Source organism: Pelophylax lessonae (assembly GCF_965119305.1).
Source record: "Pelophylax lessonae genome assembly, chromosome: 9".
In the NCBI taxonomy this organism is placed as follows: Eukaryota; Metazoa; Chordata; class Amphibia; order Anura; family Ranidae; genus Pelophylax; species Pelophylax lessonae.
The window spans coordinates 226,761,919-226,786,757 of NC_138776.1; the positions used below are offsets into that span (position 1 = coordinate 226,761,919).

A 24,839-nucleotide genomic window follows, 5' to 3' on the forward strand; every position below is an offset into this window, starting at 1 on the left:
TGGAAAAGAGGAAGAACATGGTGATTAGAGGAGCCGATAAAGGTGGAGGAATTGTGGTTTTAAACAAAAATGATTATAAACAGGAGCTTGACAGACTGGTAGGGGATGAAGTTACTTACAAGAAATTGAAAAGTAACCCCACCAGAGTCTTAAAATCGAAATTAGATAAAATAATGAAAAAAGCAAAAGAGGATGGGATCCTCACAAAGAAAGAAGCACAATACCTTGTACCCAAAGCACCTAGGTTACCTACCATATATCAGCTGCCAAAAATCCACAAGAATAAGACGAAGCCTCCTGGAAGGCCAATCATCAGTGGAATTGGATCCATATTCTCCAGGATTGGAGAATATGTTGACCATTTTCTGCAGCCGATAATACCCACGTACCGGTCCATTTGAAGGACAGCAAACATTTAATCAACATCTTAGAAGGAGGACCTGAAGCAATTTCTGGCAGAGATCAATAATAATAAATATGGGTTGGTATTCACAGCCACTTGGGATATAGAGTCTGTAAATTTCCTTGATCTGACACTGGTGAAACAGGTTGGCCAGATTTCCACCAGGAGTTTTTTCAAGGATACAGACAGGAATAGCTATATTCCTACAAGAAGTTGCCATCATCCCAAGTGGCTGGGTGCTATACTAAAGGGACAGTATATGGGCATCAGATGCAATTGTAAGAATGAGGAGGATTATTTAACTCAATCCAATCTTTTAACGTCTAGATTCGTAGAAAAAGGGTACAAATTAGAAGAGGTGCTAAAAACGAGAGAAGCAGTGTGACAAATCCCTAGAAAAGATTTACTGAAAACGAAAGAAAAAGATAATAACAATAAAGGAGAAACGGCTTTTTTAACAAATTTTAACAGAGATTACAAAAAGGTTGAAGCTTATTATGAGAAAGCATTGGCCAATATTGAAAAAAGACAGGATTCTGAACAAGATATTACCAGAGAAAACAGTATTTATCCATTGGAAAGCCCCCAATCTTAGACACAATATAGCTCCTAACATAACTAAGAAAAACCCTAGGAAAACAACTACATTCCAATCTAAAGCTACGGGACAGCAATTCAATATAAAAAAAATCATCTCGTGTAGATCTACTCACGTTACATATTTAATAACATGCCCTTGCGGACTTCAGTACATAGGAAGGACTACAAGACAATTGTCAGTCCGCATTAACGAGCACATTAAAGAGGAAGTAAAGTCGAAAAAAAAACGAGAAAAAAAAAGCCCTGTAAAGAGAAAGGCATAATGAGCTAGTATGCATCGCATACTAGCTCATTATGTAGTACTTACCTTAAAACGAAGCCCCCGCCGTGCCGCCACCTCAGCGACAGGACGGCGACATGTCCTGCGGTCCTGCTTCCGGGTTTGCGTCCTCCGGCCATCTGATTGGCCGGAGGAGGGATTACATCACTCCCGCGCCTGCGCGCGGGAGCCGCCGTTCACGGCACTGAGCTCTGAAGGAACGGCACGGGTGGCCGTTCCCTCAGAGCGCCTGCGCCGATGACGTCATCGGCAGTTTGCACTGTAAATATCTCCTAAACGGTGCAAGTTTGGGAGATATTTATAGCACCTATAGGTAAAAGTTATACAAGTGGGTTTACAACCTCTTTAAAAACGTGAGGAAGGGGTTCCCAAAACATAGTCTCTCCAAAGACTTTCGTCTGTACCACAATAAGGACCCTACATAAATGTCCTTTTGTGGCATAGACAAAGTGACCAATCATTGGAGAGGAGGGAATATGACCCAAAAAAATATCTATTAACGAGACCCAATGAAAGTAAAAGTTTTAAACAAATTTTAAAATCACTTTCTGGCAATTTTATAGATTAATAATTTTATAGATTAATAAAGAATAGTTTTTAGATAAATTATTATATACAATTCTATTATATATCTTCTTTGGATTTAATTGTTTTGTTTAATGCAAGGCATCCTGTTTTAAACTCCAGGTATTTAGTTGTATTTATGTCCATATTTATAGAATTATATTTATTTATTTACACATAGACCTAGTAATAGGCAAGTGTTTAATGTATGGGCGATTAGCTCCACCAAAGGAAAAAACTGCGGCCTCTGTGCTGCGTTTTTTCTAAGTAATCCATTGTCCTCATTTGGGCTTCCGTACCGGAGAGCATATCTGATTAATTAGAATAACGGGAGGAGTGAGGAATGGTGGAGTTTAATTGGATGCCGAGCAAGCAATATCCTGTTATAAGTAAAGAGGAAACATACGGTCACATGATCCCCTGATGACGTCAGCTCGTACTGACAAAACGTACGTCGGGAACGTGAGACCGTAACCACTTCCGGGTTGGAGGAGCACTGGCGTCCAGCAGTGCTCATCGTCCCGCTATTGCGATATCTGTTTACAAGTGATTTGACATGGAAATTGTAGTAAGTGCAATATTTTATTAAAAAACCGAAATGTTTTAAACTTACTGCACCATGAGAGTCTCTTTTGCTTCATATACATGTCCTTCTCAAAAAAATAGCATATTGGGATAAAGTTCATTATTTTCTGTAATGTACTGATAAACATTAGACTTTCATATATTTTAGATTCATTACACACAACTGAAGTAGTGCAAGCCTTTTATTGTTTTAATATTGATGATTTTGGCATGCAGCTCATGAAAACCCCAAATTCCTATCTCAAAAAATTAGCATATCATGAAAAGGTTCTCTAAACGAGCTATTAACCTAATCATCTGAATCAACTAATTAACTCTAAACACCTACAAAAGATTCCTGAGGCTTTTAAAATCATGGGTAAGACTGCCGACCTGACTGCTGTCCAGAAGACCATCATTGACACCCTCAAGCAAGAGGGTAAGACACAGAAAGAAATTTCTGAACGAATAGACTGTTCCCAGAGTGCTGTATCAAGGCACCTCAGTAGGAAGTCTGTGGGAAGGAAAAATTTTTGCAGAAAACGCTGCACAATGAGAAGAGGTGACCGGACTCTGAGGAAGATTGTGGAGAAGGACCGATTCCAGACCTTGGGGGACCTGCGGAAGCAGTGGACTGAGTCTGGAGTAGAAACATCTAGAGCCACCGTGTACAAGCGTGTGCAGGAAATGGGCTACAGGTGTCGCATTCCCCAGGTCAAGCCACTTTTGAACCAGAAACAGCGGCAGAAGCGCCTGACCTGGGCTACAGAGAAGCAGCACTGTACTGTTGCTCAGTGGTCCAAAGTACTTTTTTCGGATGAAAGCAAATTTTGCATGTCATTCGGAAATCAAGGTGCCAGAGTCTGGAGGAAGACTGGGGAGAGGGAAATGCCAAAATGCCTGAAGTCCAGTGTCAAGTACCCACAGTCAGCTTCAGTCAGCTGCTGGTGTTGGTCCACTGTGTTTTATCAAGGGCAGGGTCAATGCAGCTAGCTATCAGGAGATTTTGGAACACTTCATGCTTCCATCTGCTGAAAAGCTTTATGGAGATGAAGATTTCATTTTTCAGCACGACCTGGCACCTGCTCACAGTGCCAAAACCACTGGTAAATGGTTTACTGACCATGGTATTACTGTGCTCAATTGGCCTGCCAACTCTCCTGACCTGAACCCTATAGAGAATCTGTGGGATGTTGTGAAGAGAAAGTTGAGAGACGCAAGACCCAACACTCTGGATGAGCTCAAGGCCGCTATCGAAGCATCCTGGGCCTCCAAAACACCTCAGCAGTGCCACAGGCTGATTGCCTCCATGCCACGCCGCATTGAAGCAGTCATTTCTGCAAAAGGATTCCCGACCAAGTATTGAGTGCATAACTGAACATAATTATTTGAAGGTTGACTTTTTTGTATTAAAAACACTTTTCTTTTATTGGTCGGATGAAATATGCTAATTTTTTGAGATAGGAATTTTGGGTTTTCATGAGCTGTATGCCAAAATCATCAATATTAAAACAATAAAAGGCTTGCACTACTTCAGTTGTGTGTAATGAATCTAAAATATATGAAAGTCTAATGTTTATCAGTACATTACAGAAAATAATTAACTTTATCACAATATGCTAATTTTTTGAGAAGGACCTGTATGTCCGCATTGAGATCCTGTTTTTTTTGTCTGAGAGCTCGCCATAGGATTATGGAAATTGGAGCTGAGGAGCTGAGGATCGTTTTATTGAATGGATCCAAATGTCTATGTGACCCCCTATAATCAAGGGGTCATATACTTCTGGTAAGAAGTACCTTGCTTGAACACTGGGTGGAAGTGTGGAGGTGGAGGTTTTTCAACACCACTATCAAGTCTTTGCTTTATCTTATCTAGTATTGTCAATGCTTCATGGACTTTGATTCTCTGTTGCTGTATATGGACTTTGCAATTCTGATATTAAGCTAATATTGAGATTTTTTCCACACCACTATTTATATATATGTGTATTTGCATAAGCACTTTGATTATGATATATGTTGAGCGCAATATTATATTCTTTTAAATTGTCACAGCATCACAGCTTTTTGTTTGCAGCTCACAGTGAGGAAGAAATTCCTCAAAGATTCACATTTATTTATATATATATATGTTTTGTGTTTTACCACGGGGCTTTTTAACCCTTTTAGATAATTAACCTTTTCGCAGTTTCCTTTGGTTTTCACCAAATTTTATTTATGTTTTGGACTGATTGTTTAGCTGAATAAAAAGAAACAGGTTATAGTTGAGGGTACTATATCTGAGTCACATTATAGTGGTTATAGCCATAATACATTGAAGTCACTCTCACTTAATATAATTATATACTTATATTGCTCAGTGTTTGACTGACTAGTAAAAAAAAAAAAAAAACAATAAATTACATGAATCTTTCCCGTAGTTAGTAGACACAATAACTTTTTTACCAAAAATATGTAGCAGAAAACAAATTGGCCTAAAATGTTAAAAAAAATTTGATTTTTTAATTTCTTTTTTGGAAATGTTATCTAGCTGAATGTGAAAAATATTGTTTTTTTTTCAGAATTGTTGCTCTTTTTTTGTTTATAGCGCAAAAATAAAAATAGCACAGGTGATCAAATACCACCAAAAGAAAGCCCTATTTGTGGGAAAAAAAATACATCAATTTTTTTTAGGTACAGTGTCGCTGCACCGCGCAATTGTCCATTAAATTAAAGCAGTGCCGAATCGCAAAATATGGCCTGGTCGTTAACCACTTCCATACCGCGTCACTGAAAAATGATGGCGGCAGGAAGTGCTCCTCGATCCGGGCCAACGTTATATGACGGCAGCCTGCTCTCGCCGCTACTGAGCACCCCCAGGGGCACGCAGCGTGCCGATCAGGGATGAGGCTCGTCCCTCGGACTGAGCCCATCCCAGATCAAGGTAAACAGCCAATGAAATTGGCTGTTTACCACGTGATTGGCTGTGTCAATCACAGCCGATCACATGAGCGGCTCCAGCGCGAGCCGCTCGTTCTCTCCTCAATGGCGCGCAGCGCGGCGATTGAGGACGAGGCTTGTCCCTTGGACAGAGCCCATCCCCGTCCTAGGTAAAGAGCCAATGAAATGTGGAGAAGTAAAAAAAAAAAAAAAAAACCCTGTGAAGAAGAAGGAGCTCATGCCCCTATTAAACTCTTAGAAACATTACAAACTATAAATCAATATGTAAAATTGTGAATAATCTAATCCTCAGCATACCATTCCCCCCCTACAGAAAAAAAAAAGAAGAAGAAAGAGGTACCAAGAGATGGAAAGAGAGGGAGGGGGCGGGGGGGGGGAGAGGGGGGAGTCCAGACAGTGGTTCTTACAGTATATTATCGCCGAGCCAATAAAATGCACCCATCTAGCTCTGGTCTCTTCCTCTGTGTTTTTCAAAGAGGATGTGAGTTCCTCCATCTTATGGATCTCTTTTACTTTAGAGTACCATAGTTCCAAGGTAGGCGGCTGGGTTTGTCTCCACAAAGCAGGTATACACGCCTTTGCAGCATTCAAAAGTCTAAGTGTCAATGATTTTCTGTATCTTTTTAAAGAGCTTTTCGTAAGATGAAGTAGACATAGAGCAGGGTCCCCTTGAACCTCTACCGCAGTTAACTGTTTAATAACTAAAGCAATTTTTGTCCAAAACACCTCTATGGAAGGACATGACCAAAAAATATGTAACATGGTCCCTACCTCCGATCCACAATGCCAACATCTTTCCGAACTATTCTCATCCATTTTATGCAGCACCTCTGAGACTCTGTACCACCTGGTGAGTATTTTATATCCCGTTTCCTGAGTTTTACTGTTCATTGAGGACTTATGGACTGTAGCCAAAATCTTATTTACCTGTCTGGGAGTCAGAGAAACTGCCAATTCTCGTTCCCATTGACGTATAAATGGCAACTGTTGGCCTTCTTGTTCTTCTGAACGTACCCCTTTTGCTGACATGTCTTAAGAAAATTTCTCAGTTGATATATACTGAAATAGTCCAGGTCACTGTCTGGCCATGCTGTTATTTCCTCCTGGGTAGGAATAAGGCCTCTCTGCCACACATCATATATACGTGTCTTACCGATCCATGCCAGGCGTCGGATTTTCGCATTCATGCATCCTGGGGGAAATTCCGGGTTGCCCAGTATGGGTATCAACGGGGAGGGGGCTGGCGCTATTTTGAAATGCTGTTGAATATGTCGGGTTTCTCTTATTGTCGTCCCTATAGTGGGATGAGAGAGAATCTTATCCGTGGGAGAGTAAATTGACCATGGTGCTGGGCGGGTCAACTGACCCACCTCTCCAACTTCCAACCTAACCCAATGTTTGTTGACCATATTACAGTTCCTATCCACTACCCGTGTTAAATGAATGGCCCTGTAGTACCGGAATACATCCGGTAGCCCTATCCCCCCCTGTGATTTTGTCAAAGATAGGGTCTGTAATCGGATCCATGGAGTCCTAAGGGCCTAAATAAAAGAGCGAAACATTGCCTTTATCTGATGAAAGAAAGCAAGGGGGATTGTTATTGGAAGGGTCTACAGAGACTTACTGACCTTAGAAATGACTTAAAAACTACCCTTCTACGTGACTATGATACCTATTTTAAACGACTGAAAGTTTCCTGGTACTCCCAATGTAACAGGGCAGGTAAACTCCTAGCTTCCCAACTCAAAAAGAAACATCTTAAATCTCACATTCCACTTATTAGGCACCATAGCACAGGTGCAACTTTTAGAAACCTGAAAGATGTGGCCAATGTCTTTAAAGATTATTATAGCTCCTTATATAATCTGAAGGATGACCCTGACACATATACTCCAACAGCAAAAGATATTGATTCCTTTCTGCAATCCATGAACCTCCCGTCCCTTGACGACGACTCTTTACAAAAACTGAATGCACCCATTTCCCCTGAGGAAGTCCTGGAGGTCATAAAATCTCTCCCTCTACATAAATCCCCGGGCATGGATGGATTTTCCTCGGAATACTACCAATTACTAGCTCCCATACTAACCCCTCATTTAGTTCAACTGTTCAACGATGCACCCAAATTAGGTAAATTCCAGAAAGAAATGCTGCAGGCTACAGTGGTCACTATACCCAAACCTGGAAAGTCAACGGACTCCCCCCAAAATTTTAGGCCTATCTCTCTACTTAACGTAGACTTGAAGATATATGCAAAGATATTGGCAAATAGGCTCCTATACTGCAGATCCTATCTCTTAGGACTAGATCAAGTCGGATTTGTAAAGGGCAGACAGGCTCCCGACGGGACACGTCGCATGATAGATCTACTAAAATTTGTTGAAGGAACACATGCCCCAACGGTTTTCTTGGCTTTGGACGCAGAGAAAGCCTTTGATAGGGTCCATTGGGGGTACCTTGACAAAACTCTGACTACTTTTGGATTTAGGGTATTTATCCATTCTGCAATTATGGCCTTATACTCTAATCCCTCTGTGAAAGTCCTAACGGATGGTATACTATCTGACTCATTCGACCTTATGAACGGCACTCGCCAGGGCTGCCCCCTATCGCCTATCATTTTCTCCCTAGCAATTGAACCGTTGGCAGAAGCAATTAGGAATAACACTAACCTCCATGGTATCAAAGTTGGACTAAAAGAGCATAAACTAGGATTATTCGCAGACGACATAATTATGACTTTGACGAATCCCCTTACATCACTGAAAGAGCTTCAATCCCTTATTCAATGGTTTTGACGTGTATCATATTATAAGGTCAATACAAGCAAATGCTTTGCTCTTCCGATCTCTATTCCAGCATCCGAGGTGGTCAGGCTTAAATCTGTCTTTCCATGTAATTGGAAAGCGCCTTCTATTACTTACCTGGGTATCCAACTTACTTCTCCGGTATCTAGACTATATGAATGCAATATGGTACCTCTATTGGCTCAAATAGAAGAGGAGTTCTCTCAAATTAGGACAGTGCATCTCTCCTGGCTGAGGAGAATTGCCGCATACAGAATGCAGATTCTCCCGAAGCTTCTGTACTAATTTAGAACCCTACCGGTCCCTATCCCACATGTCTTTTTCAATAGACTAGCCTCTCTGCTGCGAAAATTCATTTGGAACGGGAAACCACCCAGAATAGCCCTATCTACTTTATACAAGCCCTGTCATCTGGGAGGTGTAGGTCTTCCAAATGCTCAAGCTTACTACAATGCAGCACTTCTATCCCAGGCATGTTACTGGTTGACAGCACAAGAGGATAATCTATGGAATCAAAAAGAGTGTAGAATTACCCCAGGTCACAATCTCTATGCAGTATTGTGCGCAGTTGCCATACAAAATGATGTCAGAGTCCCCGACTCCCCTACTATTCAGGCTACCATCTTAGCCTGGACACGACTTCTGAAAACTAACTTTTCCGAAGAGGAGTGCGTAAGTCTCGCCACTCCCTTGGCATCTTATGATCTCCTCATACCAGGGGTTTCAACCCTATATTGGAGGAAACAAGGCTTTCACTTTAACAGAAATCTCATTCATTCTGAGTCAGCTATAGACTTGTTGACCATGTATCAGATAGATGCTTTTGAGCGTACTCACAACTCTCCAAGTGCCCCTATTCCGAAGAAACTTTGGCATTTTCTCCTGAATAAATTGACCCACCATGCGAGGGGGATCTCGCTCTGCTATCAATTTTGCAATTATCAACAACCTTTCCGTAAACCCCCAAATGTTCTGAAATGGGAGGATGCCCTACAACTAACCTTCTCAGTTGCTCAGTGTCCTCAGCCTGCGTGGATCACTGGGACAACTTTCAGAAACTTCTCCATAGATATTATATGACGCCTGCAAGGCTTCACGCCATAGATCCAAAATGCTCCCCCTTGTGTTGGCGTGACTGCCAAGATAGGGGCAACCTACTGCATATCTTCTGGAGTTGCCCAGTGATACAACGGCTTTGGACAGAGATCTTTGAGTGGGTGTCTCGGCTGCTGGGGGTCACATGTACTCCCTCTCCAGCCCTGGTACTATTCAGGCTTGGTCTGGAAAGCTATCCTCCCAGTTCCAGAAAAGTTATGGCGCATATCTTATTCGCAACTAGAATTGCAATTGCAGCTAATTGGCGCTCTGTTACTCCTCCTAGCTTACCAGTTATTAAAAACAGAGTGTCTATCCAATGTGAGATGGAAAAAATGTTGACTTTTAAAAAAATAACAAAGCGGTCACTTTCTTGAAACACTGGCAGGTCTGGCTAAATCAATCCTCTAACGTGCTCTAGCTATTCTTAAAATACTGATATCTATGTTTTGATGCATCCAATATATTAAGTATTTACTTAAGCATGGTGGCAATGCCCCCGATCCTCCCCTATCCTGACGTGTTCAAAAGACTCATTATGCCTCATAGAATATACATTGGGGTGTTTGCTTTCCATAATGGGGTAATTTTGTGGGTAATTGCATTGTCCTGGTGTTCCAGGGCCTTCAAAAGTGTGATAGGTCGTTAGGAAATTATATGTGTAATTTATGCTCCTAGAACACCTGGCTGTGCTCCCTGCATGTTGGGCCTCTGTATATGGCGAGGCTGTGTAAAAGTCTCACACATGTGGTATAGCCATACTCAGGAGGAGTAGCAGAATGTATTTTGGGGTGTAATTGCATGTATACATATACTGTGTGTGAGAAATAACTTGTAATTATGACAATTTTGTGTAAAAAAAAATATATATATTTCTTCATTTTCCCAAGAATTCTGGGAAATCATTACAACTTCAAAAAACTCACCATGCCTCTTACTAAACACCCTGGAATGTCTACTTTACAAAAAGGGGTCATTTGGGGGGTATTTGTACTGTCCTGACATTTCAGGGCCTCAAGAAATGAGATAGGCCGTCGGTACATCAGGTGTGATCAATTTTCAATGATTGGTACCATAGCTTGTAGACTCTATAACTTTCACACAGACTAAATAATAACCACTAATTTGGGTTATTTTTACCAAAGATATATAGAAGTAAAAATGTTGGCACAAATTTATGAAAAAAAATTACTTATTTGCAAAATGTTATAATAGAAACTAAAACAAAATGTGTTTTTTTCAAAATGTTTGCTCTTTTTTATCTTATCTTTGGACTATATCGCAAAAAATAAAAAACCCAGTGGTGATTAAATACTACCAAAATAAAGCTCTATTTGTGTGAAAAAATTATAAAACATTTGTTTGGGTACAGCATTGCATGACTGACTGAGTAATTATCATTCAAAGTGTGAGAGCGCCGAAAGCTGAAAATTGGTCTGGGCAGGAAGGGGGTGTAACTGCTCTGTATGGAAGTGGTTAAGGGGGCAAATCCTTCTGGTCCAGAAGTGTTTAAATAGGTGTGATATTTTACTTTGCAACATATAGTGTATCAAGCTGTTGTGGATATTCTGGTAAAAAGAATACCTGAAAATTAGTTTATTTACCATGTAAAAAGAATATCTTAAGTCTGTCTATGCAAAGAAAATAATAAAATCTTGGGGGTGCACACATCACTTCTTAGTGCCACCAATGTAGGAAATTATTTTCTCCCTGGTGGCTCTATGATCTTGTACTCTCTGGGTTCTAGCACAGTGCTTAGGTAGTTATGACATGATCAACAGAAAACAATCAACATTCCCATTTTAGCATTCATTGGCACACTCTAAAGCAGTGGTCCTCAACCCTGGCCTACAGGGCCCACTAACAGGCCAGATTTTAGGTATTACCTTGGGGAGATGCAGACTAGAGTACTGCAATCACTGAGCAGCAAATGATATCACCTGGGATATATTTCAGTGATCTTGAAAATATGGCCTGGTAGTGGGCCCTGTAGGCCAGGGTTGAGGACCACTGCTCTAAAGGACTAGCAGTAGACATCATCACATTGATTAACATAGGCTATTGCACCTGTAAATTTACTTGTAATAACATAATAAACTGCATTGTTGGGAATTACATATCTGACTAAATTTAAATTAAACTGTGATGCAAAACACTCACCTTCCCACTAATCTCAGTGGACGAGGCCCGTAACGATCCATCAGTATACCCAAGGGTAGAGTAGTTGCACTTAGTAAAAAGGAACCAATTGTAAAGCCTAAATTGAGCACCTCCTCCTGTGCTGTGCATGTTGGCCATGGCAATTCCCTGCCATTCCCCATTGTGTTATTTGAAGTTGAATTATCTGTAGTGGAGTTTGATTCTGGAAGAAGAAACATTACCTGTAAATTGTGGGATTTTAACAACATTGACATTTAGTATTGCATAGATTGCAATAATGCAGATACAGTAAATACATTTTGATAGTCAAAATAAAATACCAGTACATCAATGTATACTTTTTTGTTGTCAAGCCTTCCCTTCCTTCTTCCCCAGCAGCACATATTCTCCTTTCTTTACTCCCCCACTTCTCCCTTTAACATCTGGGAGCAACAAAGTACCCAATACTTCTAGTTATGGAGTGGCGTGTAACTATCACGTGGGGAGTCAATGGTACAACCCATTCCCAGCCTCTCCTATTCAAGGTAGCAAAACAGAGCATCAGGGAACAGAGGGAATTGTAAGTAATACTGCTAAAATATTCTGCCAAGAATAAGTGAGATTAAAGTGAACATGGGCAAAGCACAGATTTAACTTTAGAAATACCTACAGTAAAGTAAAAAAAAAACATCCCAGAATCTGTGAATCAGACAATTCCCTGATAGTACTGAACAATAGGGATGGCCTTGCGGTTCGCCTGGCGGTCGGTTTGCGGCAAACGTTGCTCATTCGCAGCCCGCCGATTTTGCGAACACATGGCGTTGTTCGCAGCGGCCATATTAGTTTACATTGAGGAGAACTTTGACCCATGACACAGCCATCAGGTGGAACGGGACAGCCAATTGAAACATTGCAGCAAATGGACATACCCCCTACCCTATAAAAAGACCTGAGCTGGCGGCCATTTCACATTCTGCTTTTTGTCAGTGTAGGGAGAGGTCTGCTGTGTGCACCAGGGACAGATTGTCAGTGACACAAATCGCTCTGTTAAGATCCACAAAAGTCCTTTTAACCACTTTACCACTGGAGGATTTTGCTGTCTTAAGTCTGGGCCACTTTTTGCGATTCGGCGCTGTGTGACTTTAACTGACAATTGCGTGGTCGTGCGACGCCAGACCCAAACAAAATTTACGTCCTTTTTTTCCCACAAACAGAGCTTTCTTTTGGTGGTATTTGATCACCTGTGTGTTTTTAACATTTTTTTATATGAAATTCCCCCCCAAAAAATGTAAAAATCTAATTTTTTTTACATTTTTGGCCAATTTGTTTTCTGCTACCTATGTTTGGTATAAAAAAATCACAATAAGCGTATTTTGATTGGTTTGCGCAAAAGTTATTGCGTTTACTAACTAAGGGAAAGATTTCTGTCATTTTTGGTGTTTTTTTTTTTAACGTGTAATGGCGGCGATCTGCGATTTTTTTTGCGGGACTGCGACATTGCGGCGGACAGATTGGACCCTTGACTGACATTTTTGACACTTTTGGGGGTACCAGTGACATTACTGCAGTAATCAGTGCTATATATATATGCGCTGTTACTGTAAAAATGACACTGGCAGGGAAGGGGTTAATTTTATTGGAGAGGGAGGGGTTAATGTATGCCTGGTGCTTACTAACGTGTGTAGGGGGAGGTGACTGAGTGAGTCAGGGACAGATCGCATGTTCAGCTATGCTGAACCATGCTATCTGTCCCTGCCTGTCACTTAGGATCCGCCCACTCTGTTTACACAAGCGGGCAGATCTCCACACTCGATTCCCCGACGATTGGGGAAGAGCAGCGGCGGTCGCCGCCGCTCCTCCCCTGGCCCGACTCCCGATGTGACTGAAAACAGCGAGAGCGCCGCCTACAGGGGGAGGAGTCCAGCGACGTAGTACTACGTCGCTGGACGATAACGAGCCACATTGCCGCAGTAGCAGCAATGTGAGCAGACCTAAAGTGGTTAAGGGCTGGTATTTGGTATAGGTCTACAGTCTCTTTTGTCAGTGTAGGGAGAGGTTTGCTGTGTGCATCAGGGACAGATCTTCAGTGACACAAATTGCTCTGTTACGTTCCACAAAAGTCCTTTTAAGGGCTGGTATTTGGTATAGATGTACAGTCTCTTTTGTCAGTGTAGGGAGAGGTCTGCTGTGTGCACCAGGGTCAGATCGTCAGTAACACAAATCGCTCTGTTAAGGTCCACAAAAGTAATTTTAAGGACTGGTATTTGTTATAGGTTGTGCAGTGCACTATATAGGGGTGTAATCCACTTATAATATACTTTATAATATAGAAAGCATATTATAGTGGATTTGTATTGTGCACTGTGCAGCATTGTGACTGGTGTGTTGAGCGTTTCTGCAGCAATACTACATACAGTGACAAAAGCACTTTTAAAGTATTATAACTGGTGTGATGGACCAGTGGCCCCCCAATACCACATATTGAAGTGGGGTGTTATCTGAGTATACTTTTATAAGTGTATTTGTGTCCTGCAACAATATTGCCTCTTTTGCTGCGTTTACTCTGCTGCACACAGTGCCAAACTCACTGGCCAATTTTTGTACAACTGGTGTGATAGACCAGTTGTCACATATTGAAGTGGGATGTTATCTGTTACATAGTTACATAGTTACATAGTTTGTGAGGTCGAAAAAAGACACCAGTCCATCCAGTTCAACCTATGATGTGTGTGTGTGTGTGTGTGTTTGCTGTTAACCGTACATTGTATACCCCTGTATGTTGTGGTTTTTAAGGTGCCCATCTAATAGTTTTTTGAAACTATCAATGCTCCCTGCTGATATGACTGCTTGTGGAAGAGAATTCCACATCCTTACTGCTCTGACAGTGAAGAACCCCTTACGTATTTTAAGGTTAAACCGTTTTTCCTCTAGTTTTAGTGAGTTGCCACGTGTCTTATTGTATTCCTTTTCTCTGAAAAGTTTGTTCCTTATGCTCGGGCCACCAGTACAGTATTTGTACATTGATATAATATCCCCCCTCAATCGTCTCTTCTCCAGAGAGAATAAATTCGGTGCTTGTAGTCTTTCCTCATAGCCAATGCCCTCCATTCCCCTAATTATTTTTGTTGCCCTTCTCTGGACTATCTCCAGTTCCAGCACATCCTTCCTGAGGACCGGTGCCCAGAACTGGACAGCATACTCCAGATGTGGCCGGACCAGAGTCTTGTAGAGTGGATCCCCTTTTTTATACATGCCAATATTCAGTTGGCTTTGCTTGCAGCGGCTTGGCATTGCATGCCACTGCCAAGCCTGTTGTCTACCAGTACCCCCAGGTCCTTTTCCATCCTAGACTCACCCAGAGGTTTCCCCGGGAGTGAGTAGCTTTGCTTTCGTGTTTATGGCGCCCAAGTGCATTACTTTACATTTTTCAACATTAAACCTCATTTGCCATGTAGTTGCCAAACCCCATTATTTTGTTCAGATCCGCTTGTAAGGTTTCCACATCCTGCATAGAAGATATTGGCATGCTTAGTTTAGTATCATCCGCAAATACTGAGATTGTACTCGATATCCCCTCCTCTAGACCATTTATGAATAAATTAAACAGGATTGGCCCCAAGACAGAACCTTGGGGGATCCCACTTTCCACACCGGCCCAATCCGAGTACTCCCCATTAATCACCACCCTCTGGACTCTCCCCTGGAGCCAGTTCTCTATCCAGGTACTCACCCTATGGTCCATAACTACTTTCCTTAGTTTTTACAGTAAGCGTTTGTGGGGAATGGTGTCAAAGGCCTTTGCAAAGTCCAGATACACCACATCCACAGGCTTACCATTATCTAGGTGGCAGCTCACTTCATCACAGAAGATTAATAGATTGGTTTGGCAAGAATTATTTTTCATGAATCCATGCTGATTACTACTAATAATACCATTTTCATTACTAAAGTCTTGTATGTGGTCCCTTAACATCCCCTCCAAAATTTTGCAGACTACTGATGTTAGGCTGATTGGCCTATAGTTAACCGGGATATATCTCGGCCCTTTTTTAAATATTGGTACCACATTGGCTTTTTTCCAAATAGGCTGGCACCATACCCGTCTGTAGACTATCCTTAAAGATCAAGAATAATAGTCTGGCAATCACCTGAACCCTCTTTACGAACCCTCGAGTGCAAGCCATCTGGTCCCGGTGATTTATTTATGTTAAGTTTCTCTAGTTTAGTTCTAAGTCTATCCTCTCTTAGCCATGGCGGTACTTCCTGAGGTGTATTATTTAGTTTAGCCTTACAAGCTGGGTTAGTGTAGCCCCCCAATTCTTTTGGAAAGACTGAAGAGAAGAAATTATTTAACACTTCCGCCTTTACTTAATTTATTCATAAATGATCTAGAGGAGGGGATATTGAGTAAAACCTCAGTATTTGCGGATGATACTAAACTAAGCATGCCAATATCTTCTGGGCAGGATGTGGAAACCTTACAAGCGGACCTGAACAAAATAATGGGGTGGGCAACTACATGGCAGATGAGGTTTAATGTTGAAAAATGTAAAGTAATGTACTTGGGTGCCAGAAACCAGAAAGCAAGCTACTTATTAGGGGGGGGGACCTCTGGGTGAGTCTAGGATGGAAAAGGACCTAGGGGTACTGGTAGACAACAGGCTTGGCAGTGGCATGCAATGCCAAGCTGCTGCAAGCAAAGCCAACAGAATACTGGGATGTATAAAAAAGGGGATTCACTCCAGAAATAAAGAGATTATTCTCCCACTCCACAAGACTCTGGTCCGGCCACATCTGGAGTATGCTGTCCAGTTCTGGGCACCGGTCATCAGGAAGGATGTGCTGGAGTTGGAGAAAGTCCAGAGAAGGGCAACAAAAATAATTAGGGGAATGGAGGACATCCGCTATGAGGAAAGACTACAAGCACTGAACCTATTCTCTCTGGAGAAGAGACGATTGAGGGGGGATATGATATCAATGTACAAATACTGTACTGGCAATCCTAGCATATTTCTATTCAGAGAAAGGGAATACAATAAGACACGTGGCCACTCACTAAAACTAGAGTAAAGGCGGTTTAACCTTAAAATATGCAGGGGGTTCTTCACTGTAAGAGCAGTAAGGATGTGGAATTCTCTTCTGCAAGCAGTCATATCAGCAGGGAGCATTGGTAGTTTCAAAAAACTATTAGATGGGCACCTTAAAGACCACAACATACAGGGGTATACAATGTACGGTTAACAGCAAACACACACACACGTCATAGGTTGAACTGGATAGACTGATGTCCTTTTTCAACCTCACTAACTATGTATTCTGTCCTCTGTGGCCATATTTCCTTTGTCGTCTTTTATGGGGCCAATGTGTTCTGGCCTCGCTTTCTTACTGTTTATATGCTCAAAGAATTTCTTAGGGTTCTTTTTACTCTCTTCCGCTATATGTCTCTCGTGTTCTATTTTAGCCACCTTGATTTTGTCTTTACATTTCTTATTACACTCTTTGTAATGCTTGAATGCTGCCAATGACCCCTCAGTCCTGTATTTTTTGAAGGCCTTTTTTTAGTATTAATGTGCATTTTTATGTTGGAGTTTAGCCACCCAGAGTTTAGTTTTTCTCTTTTAAATGTATTTCCCTTTGGAATTCACTGGCCAATCCCTTTGTTTAGTATGCTCTTGAAGCACTCCCATTTTTCCTCCATGTTCTTTGTTTCCAGGGTTCTATCCCATTTGATATTTTCTAGCAGAGAGCGCAGTTTTGGGAAATTGGCTCTTTTAAAATTCAGTGTCCTTATATTACCCTTGTGTTTCCTATTACTATGATTAATACTGAAACTAATTGACCTATGGTCACGGTTTCCTAAGTTGCCCCATATTTCTATATCCGTGATCAGGTCTGTATTGTTCGTAATCAGTAGAGATGGCCTTGCGGTTCACCCGGTGGTCGGCTCGCGGCAAACTTTGCTTGTTCGCTACCTGCCAAATTTTCGGAAAAACGGTGTCGTTCGCGGCGGCCATGTTTGTTTACATTGGGGAGAACTTTGACCCATGACACAGCCGCCAGGTGGAACGGGACAGCCAATTGAAACATTCCAGCACATGGACAGTCCCCCTACCCTATAAATAGACCTGACCTGGTGGCCATTTCAAATTCCGTTTTCTGCCAGTGTAGGGAGAGGTCTGCTGTGCTTGTTAGGGAGAGTTTGCTAGACACATATAGGGCTGTGAAGATCCACAAGTCCTTTCCAGGGCTGGTATTTCGATATAGGCCTTCTACAGTCTCTTTTCAGGTTAGGGACAGGTATCCTGTGGTTGCTTTAGGGACAGTTAGAGATCGGCTGCAGTCACAAATCGCTCTGTCAATGTCCACAAAAGTCCTTCTCAGGGCTGGTATTTCAGTATAGGTCTAGTATCTTTTGAGCTTAGGGAGAGGTATCCTGTGGTTGCTGTAGGGGCAGTTAAATATCGTCTGCAGTCACACAGAAATCGCTTTGTCAATGTCCACAAAAGTCATTTAAAACACTCCAATGTCGTTTTAGGGTCTATTACAGTCTCTTTAACATGAGGGCCAGGTATCCTGTGGTTGCTTTAGGGGCAGTGAGATATCAGCTGCAGTTGCACAGAAATCGCATGGTCAATGTCCACAAAAGTCATTTAAAATGCTCCAATGTCGTTTTAGGGTCTATTACATTCTCTTTAACATTAGGGCCAGGTATCCTGTGGTTGCTTTAGGGGCAGTTAGATTTCGGCTGCAGTCGCAGAGAAATCGCTTTGTCAATGTCCACAAAAGTCATGTAAAGGGCTGCAAATTTTTGTGACAGGTGTGGTGGTGAGACTGAGCGTTTCTGCAGCAACACTACACACAGTGACAAAAGCACTTATAATGTATTATAACTGGTGTGATAGACCAATTGCCCCCCATCCCCCACCAATGCCACATATTGAAGTGGTGTGTTGTCTGAGTAAACTTTTTCAAGTGTATTTGTGTCATGCAACAATATTGCCTAGTTTGCTGAGTGAAGTCTGGTACATACTGCGCCAAACTCACTGGCCAATTTTTTGAACTGGTGTGCTACACCAATGCTCCCCCCAATGCCACACATTGAAGTGGGGTGTTCTCTGAGTAAGCTTTTTCAAGTGTATTTGTGTCATGCAACAATATTGCCTAGTTTGCTGACTGAAGTCTGGTACACACAGCACCAAACTTACTGCCCAATTTTTTGAACTGGTGTGCTACACCAATGCTCCCCCCCAATGCCACATATTGAAGTGGGGTGTTATGTAACAGTATAAATTTCTAAGAGTTTATTTTAGTCCTGCAAACATTTGGCCTCTTTTGCTGTGTTAACTCTGCTACACACAGTGACAACAGTTACTGGCCAATTATTTGTAGAACTGGTGTAATAAACCTGTGCCTGCCCCCCCTCCCCCCCCCAATGCCACATATTGAATTGAGGTGTTATTCAACAGTATACTTTTCTAAGATTGTGTTTCAGTCCTGCAAACATTTGGCCTCTTTTGCTGTGTTAACTCTACTACACACAGTGACAACAGTTACTGGCCAATTATTTGTAGAACTGGTGTAATAAACCTGTGCCCCCCCCCCTCCCCCAATGCCACATATTGAATTGAGGTGTTATTTAACAGTATACTTTTCTAAGATTGTATTTTAGTCCTGCCAACATTTGGCCTCTTTTGCTGTGTTAACTCTGCTACACACAGTGACAACAGTTACTGGCCAATTATTTGTAGAGCTGGTGGACTGACGGACCGGCAGATAGGGAGGAGAGGCAGGCAGAACTTGCATTGCACAAGATGTAGAAAGCAGACTGCAAATGTATCAGGAGCGAGCCATCAACCATGTACAGTCACATCTGGTGCTCCCAGGACGCCGACACATGGCTCCGCAGTGTGGGCTTTTATTAATGTGTCCGTTGCTGACACCAGTGTTGCCATCTGCAGCCTTTGCAGTCAACGCATAAGTTGCGCTAAGCCCAACACTCACCTAGGGACAACCGCCTTAAGAAGGCACCTGAAATCCCATCACCAAGCCCAGTGGGAGCAAAACTGTCAGAACCCACAAAGCCACACTCCAGGCTCTCACCGTCCAGCCTCTTCTCCTTCTCCTTCTCCTCCCCCTTCTCCTTCTCCTGTCTCCTCACAGTTGTCCAACACTCCACCTTCCATGATGCCGTTGTCATGTTTTTCTAGAAAAAGGCAGGCTTCTGTGGCTCAAATGTTCGAACGTAAAAAAAGGTGTCAGTTCAACCCATGTGAGCTCATGTTTGCGGCCTAAACAGCCCGCCACCAACTTGTGTATACTGTGAACACCTACTGTACCTCTAGGAATCATATACTACGTTCTTTACTGTCAGTTCAACCCATGTGAGCTCATGTTTGCGGCCTAAACAGCCCGCCACCAACTTGTGTATACTGTGAACGCCTACTGTACCTCTAGCAATCATATACTACGTTCTTTACTGTCAGTTCAACCCATGTGAGCTCATGTTTGCGGCCTAAACAGCACGCCACCAACTTGTGTATACTGTGATCGCCTATTGTACCTCTAGCAATTTTATACTAAGTTCTTTACTGTCAGTTCAACCCTAATGTACCTTCAGCCACAGAATACTACATTCTTAGCTGTCAGGTAAACCCATGTGAGCTAATTTTTGGAGCCTATACAGGCCGACACTTACAGTTCTTTGTACTGTGAACGCCTACTGTACGTCTAGCCATCAAAAACTATGTTTTTTGCTGTTAGTTCAAACCATGTGAGCTAATTTTTGCAGCCTATACAGGCCGACACTTACTTCTGTATACTGTGTGAATGCCTAATGTACCTTTAGCCACAGAATACTACATACTTAGCTGTCAGGTAAACCCATGTGGGCTAATTTTTGGGGCCTATACAGGCCAACACTTACCTCTGTATCCTGTGAATACCCAATGTACCTTCAGCTACAGAATACGATATTCTTAGCTGTCAGGTAAACCCATGTGGGCTAATTTTTGGGGCCAATACTGGCCGACACTTACTTCTGTATCCTGTGAATGCCTAATGTACCTTCAGCCACAGAATACTACGTTCTTAGCTGTCAGGTAAACGCATGTGGGCTAATTTTTGGGACCTGGAATGGCCGACACTTACTTCTTTATCCTGTGAATGCCTAATTTTTCAGACTGGAAATGAAAAACAATGGGTCTGTAAAGGTTCCGCCAAATTGTGGAATGGATGCGGACCCATTTTACAGATGTGTGAATGGACCCTATATGTATTAGACAATGTATTTACCAGCTGCTGTCAGTTCTGGCTGATTTATGAAAAAAAATATATATATTTTTTGCTGTAAGAAAAAGATTTAGGGCAACTTTTTCAATTGCAATACTTCTGTTATGACATTGTCCATGTGCTGGGACTATTTGTGCACAGCTAGTATGTCTTTTGTGGCTGCAAATATGACCTAAAGGTTTTTAAAGTTTGCCTCCCATTAAAGTCAATGGGGCCCGCCGCGAACTCGCGGTTCGCAGACTTTTGAGAAAATATGCGGCTGGCGTTCGTGATCTGCGGGCCCCCTTGTTAACCACTTGCCGACCGCTCACATGGAGCGTACTGCGGCAAAGTGGCTCGATTCCGTCCAGCGACATAGACCTACATCGCTGGACTCCTCCCCTTGTGGGCGGCGCGCGTATTCAGACACAGCGGGAGCCGGGCCAGGGGAGGAGAGGCGGTGATCACCGCCGCTCTTCCCCGATGGTCAGGGATCGAATGAGGAAATCCGCCCGCTTGTGTAAACAAAGCGGGCGGATCTCCTATGTGACAGGCAGGGACAGATTACAGGATTCAGCATAGCTGAACCTGCGATCTGTGTCTGTGTCACACAGTCCCCTCCCCCCACACACGTCAGTAAGCACCAGGCATACATTTAACCCCTTGATCACCATTAAAGTTAACCCCTTCCCTGCCAGTGTCATTATTACAGTAACAGTGCATATTTATAGCATTGATTACTGTAGTAATGTCACTGGTCCCCCCAAAAGTGTCAAAAATGTCAGTCAATGGTCCAATCTGTCTGCCGCAATATCGCAGTCCCGCAAAAAAATGCAGACCGCCGTCATTACTTGTTAAAAAAAAAAACAATAAAAATGACATAAATGACATAAGTCTTTCCTGTAGTTAGTAGTTGCGATAACTTTTGCGCAAACCAATCAAAATACGCTTATTGCTATTTTTTTACCAAACATATGTAGCAGAAAACAAGTTGGCCTAAAATGTTAAAAAATTTTGATTTTTACATTTTTTGGGGGGGAATTTCATATAAAAATGTGAAAAATATTGTTATTTTTTCAAAATTGTCGCTCTTTTTTTGTTTATAGCGCAAAAAGTAAAAGTCGCACAGGTGATCAAATACCACCAAAAGAAAGCTCTATTTGTGGGAAAAAAGGGACATAAATTTAATTTGGGTACCTCGTTGCACGACTGCGCAATTGTCCATTAAATTAACGCAGTGCTGAATCGCAAAATATGGCCTGGTCAGGAATGGGGTAAAATCTTCCGGTCTTAAAGCGGTTAAAAATACGCTCATTGAGAATTTTTTTGTCGAAGACATGTAGCTAAATACATTTTGGCCTAAATATATGACAAAAATGTAATATATTGGATATTTTTTAACTGTCAAAGTCAAAAAATATTGTTATTTTTTCAAAATTGTTGCTCCTTTTTTATTAATATCGCAAAAAATTAAAAGCGCAGAGGTTATCAAATACCACCAAAAGAAAGCTCTGTTTGTGGATAAAAAAGGACGTAAATTCCGTTTGGGTACAGCGTCTCACGACCGCGCAATTGTCAGTTAAAGTCGCACAGTGCCAAGTTGCAAAAAGTGGCCTGGACGTAAAGCAGGAAAATCCTCCGGTCCAAAAGTGATTAAAGGGGGCTTCCAGATTCTGATAAGCCTCTCCCCGCAGACCCCCACAACCACAGCCCATGGTTGTTGGGAAGAGACCCCTGTCCCCATCAACATGGGGGCAAGGTGCTTTGGGGTGGGGGGGCAGAGCACCCACCCGTCCATGTTGAGAGTGTGTGTCCTGGTATGGTTCAGGAGGGGGGGCACTCGCTCGCCCCCACCCCCATGCTTTCCAGCCAGGCTGTGTGCTCGGATAAGGGTCTGGTATGGATTTTAGGGGGAACCCCACGCCATTTTTTTTTACATTTTGGTGCAGGGTTCTCCTCAAAATCCATACCAGACCGGAGGGGCCTGGTATGAACTGGGGGGACCCCACGCCATTTTTTTCAGCAATACTGACATAAACTGATATAAACTGAAGTACCGATATATATATATATATATATACATATATATATATATATATATATATATATATATATATATATATATATATATATATATATATACATATATATATATATATATATATATATATACAGTATAACTTTGTGGTATACACTGCACTATCTGATCTCAACAAACTGTAAAAGGCAAAAATCTCTCTCCTTGCCAGCAATGTATTTATCAACTATAGAATTCCACTTAAAAATCACCTGCTGGCCAGGGGATGCAAACCCCACAGGCTTGACAATCCTGGTATTCTAACATCTACGCCACCGTTAAGCCTGCTTATGCTGAATACACTCTCCCTGTCTAACTAACTCCTATCTCACACTACACACAGTGGATGAGATAAAAGTTAGGGAGAGTGTGCTCAGCTTAAGCAGGCTTAACCACTTTAAGACCAGGCCTATTTCTGACACTTGGTGTTTACAAGTTAAATCAGTTATTTTTGCTATAAATCTACTTAGAACCCCCAAACATTATATATTTATTTTTAGCAGAGACCCTAGAGAATAAAATGGAGATTGTTGCAATATTTTTTATCACACCATATTTGTGCAGCAGTCTTCCAAACGCAATTTTTTTGGAAAAAATTCACTTTTTTAAATAAAAAAATAAGAAAACAGTAAAGTTAGCCCAATTTTTTTCTATAATGTGAAAGATAATGTTATGCCGAGTAAATAGATACCCACCATGTCATGCTGCAAAATTGTGCATGCTCGCGGAATGGCGACAAACTTTGGTACTTAAAAATCCCATAGGCGACATTTTAAAAATTTCTACAGGTTACCATTTTAGAGTTACAGAGGAGGTCTAGAGCTCAAATTATTGCTCTCACTCTAATGATGGTGGCAATACCTCACATGTGTGGTTTGAACACCGTTTACATATGTGGGCGGGACAGGGCGCTTTAATTTTTTTTTTCCTATTTATTTTATTTATAATTTGTGATTTTTGCACAGTTTATTTTTTTTATTTGATCATTTTTATTCCTATTACAAGGAATGTAAACATTCCTTGTAATAGAAATAGCCATGACAGGACCTCTTTAGTGTGACATCTGGGGTCAAAAAGTCCTCGGATCTCACAAGTACACTAAAAAAGAAACAAAAAAAAAAATTAACCACTTGCCGACCGCTGCACGACTACTTACTGCGGCGGTCAGCCCCGTACAGGCAAAGTGACGTAGTACTACGTCGCTAGCCTGAGAGCCTCTAGGGGGCGAGCTCCCGCCCCCGCTCATTCCCTAACATGTCCGCACGTGTGACCGGCGGACCCTGATGTAAACAAAGCCGCCTGTCATTCTCCCTGGTGTAACAGCAGAGATCATACGATCCTGCTATGTACGATCGTATGTCTCTGTGGTTACATCACTAGCCACACCCTTTTACAGTTAGATGCACGCCCCTAGGGACACATTTAACCTCTGCATCTCCAATAAAGTTAACCCCTTCCCTGCCAGTGTAATTTTTACAGTAACAGTGCATATGTATAGCACTGATTACTGTAGTGATGTCACTGGTACCCCCAAAAGTGTCAAAAATGTCAGTCAAGGGTCCGATCTGTCCGCCGCAATGTCGCAGTCCCTCAAAAACCATCGCAGATTGCCGCCATTACTCGTTAAAAAAAACAATAAAAATTACAAAAATCTTTCCCTTAGTTAATAACTTTTAATAACTTTTTTTTTTCCAATAAATTTTGCGCAAACTAATCAAAATACGCTTATACGCTTATTGCAATTTTTTTTACCAAAAATATGTAGCAGAAAACAAATTGGCCTAAAATGTTAAAACATTTAGATTTTTACATTTTTTGGGGGGAATTTCATATAAAAAAAATGTGAAAAATATTGTTATTTTTTTTTGTATATAGCGCAAAAAGTAAAAATCGCACAGGTGATCAAATACCACCAAAAGAAATCCCTGTTTGTGAGAAAAAAAGGACGTCAATTACATTTGGGTACAGCGCCACACGACCGCGCAATTGTCCGTTAAATTCACGCAGTGCCGAATTGCAAAATACCCCCTGGTCTTACAGCAGCCAAATCCTCCGGGGCTTAAGTGGAAAATCGGCTCTTTAAGCTAGGCAACGACGTTTGAT

The 24,839-nt window shown here is 41.8% G+C and overlaps 1 protein-coding gene across 1 annotated transcript in view; it reads right to left on the bottom strand.

The window, feature by feature from the left end:
* The window catches only part of SLC43A1 (solute carrier family 43 member 1), a 1,050,749-nt gene that overhangs the window by 925,827 nt on the left and 100,083 nt on the right, over nt 1-24,839 (bottom strand). The window contains exon 3 of the mRNA XM_082268121.1: nt 11,414-11,615. Within this exon, the coding sequence (XP_082124247.1) occupies nt 11,414-11,615 (202 nt within the window). The remainder of the gene's footprint in view (nt 1-11,413; nt 11,616-24,839) is intronic.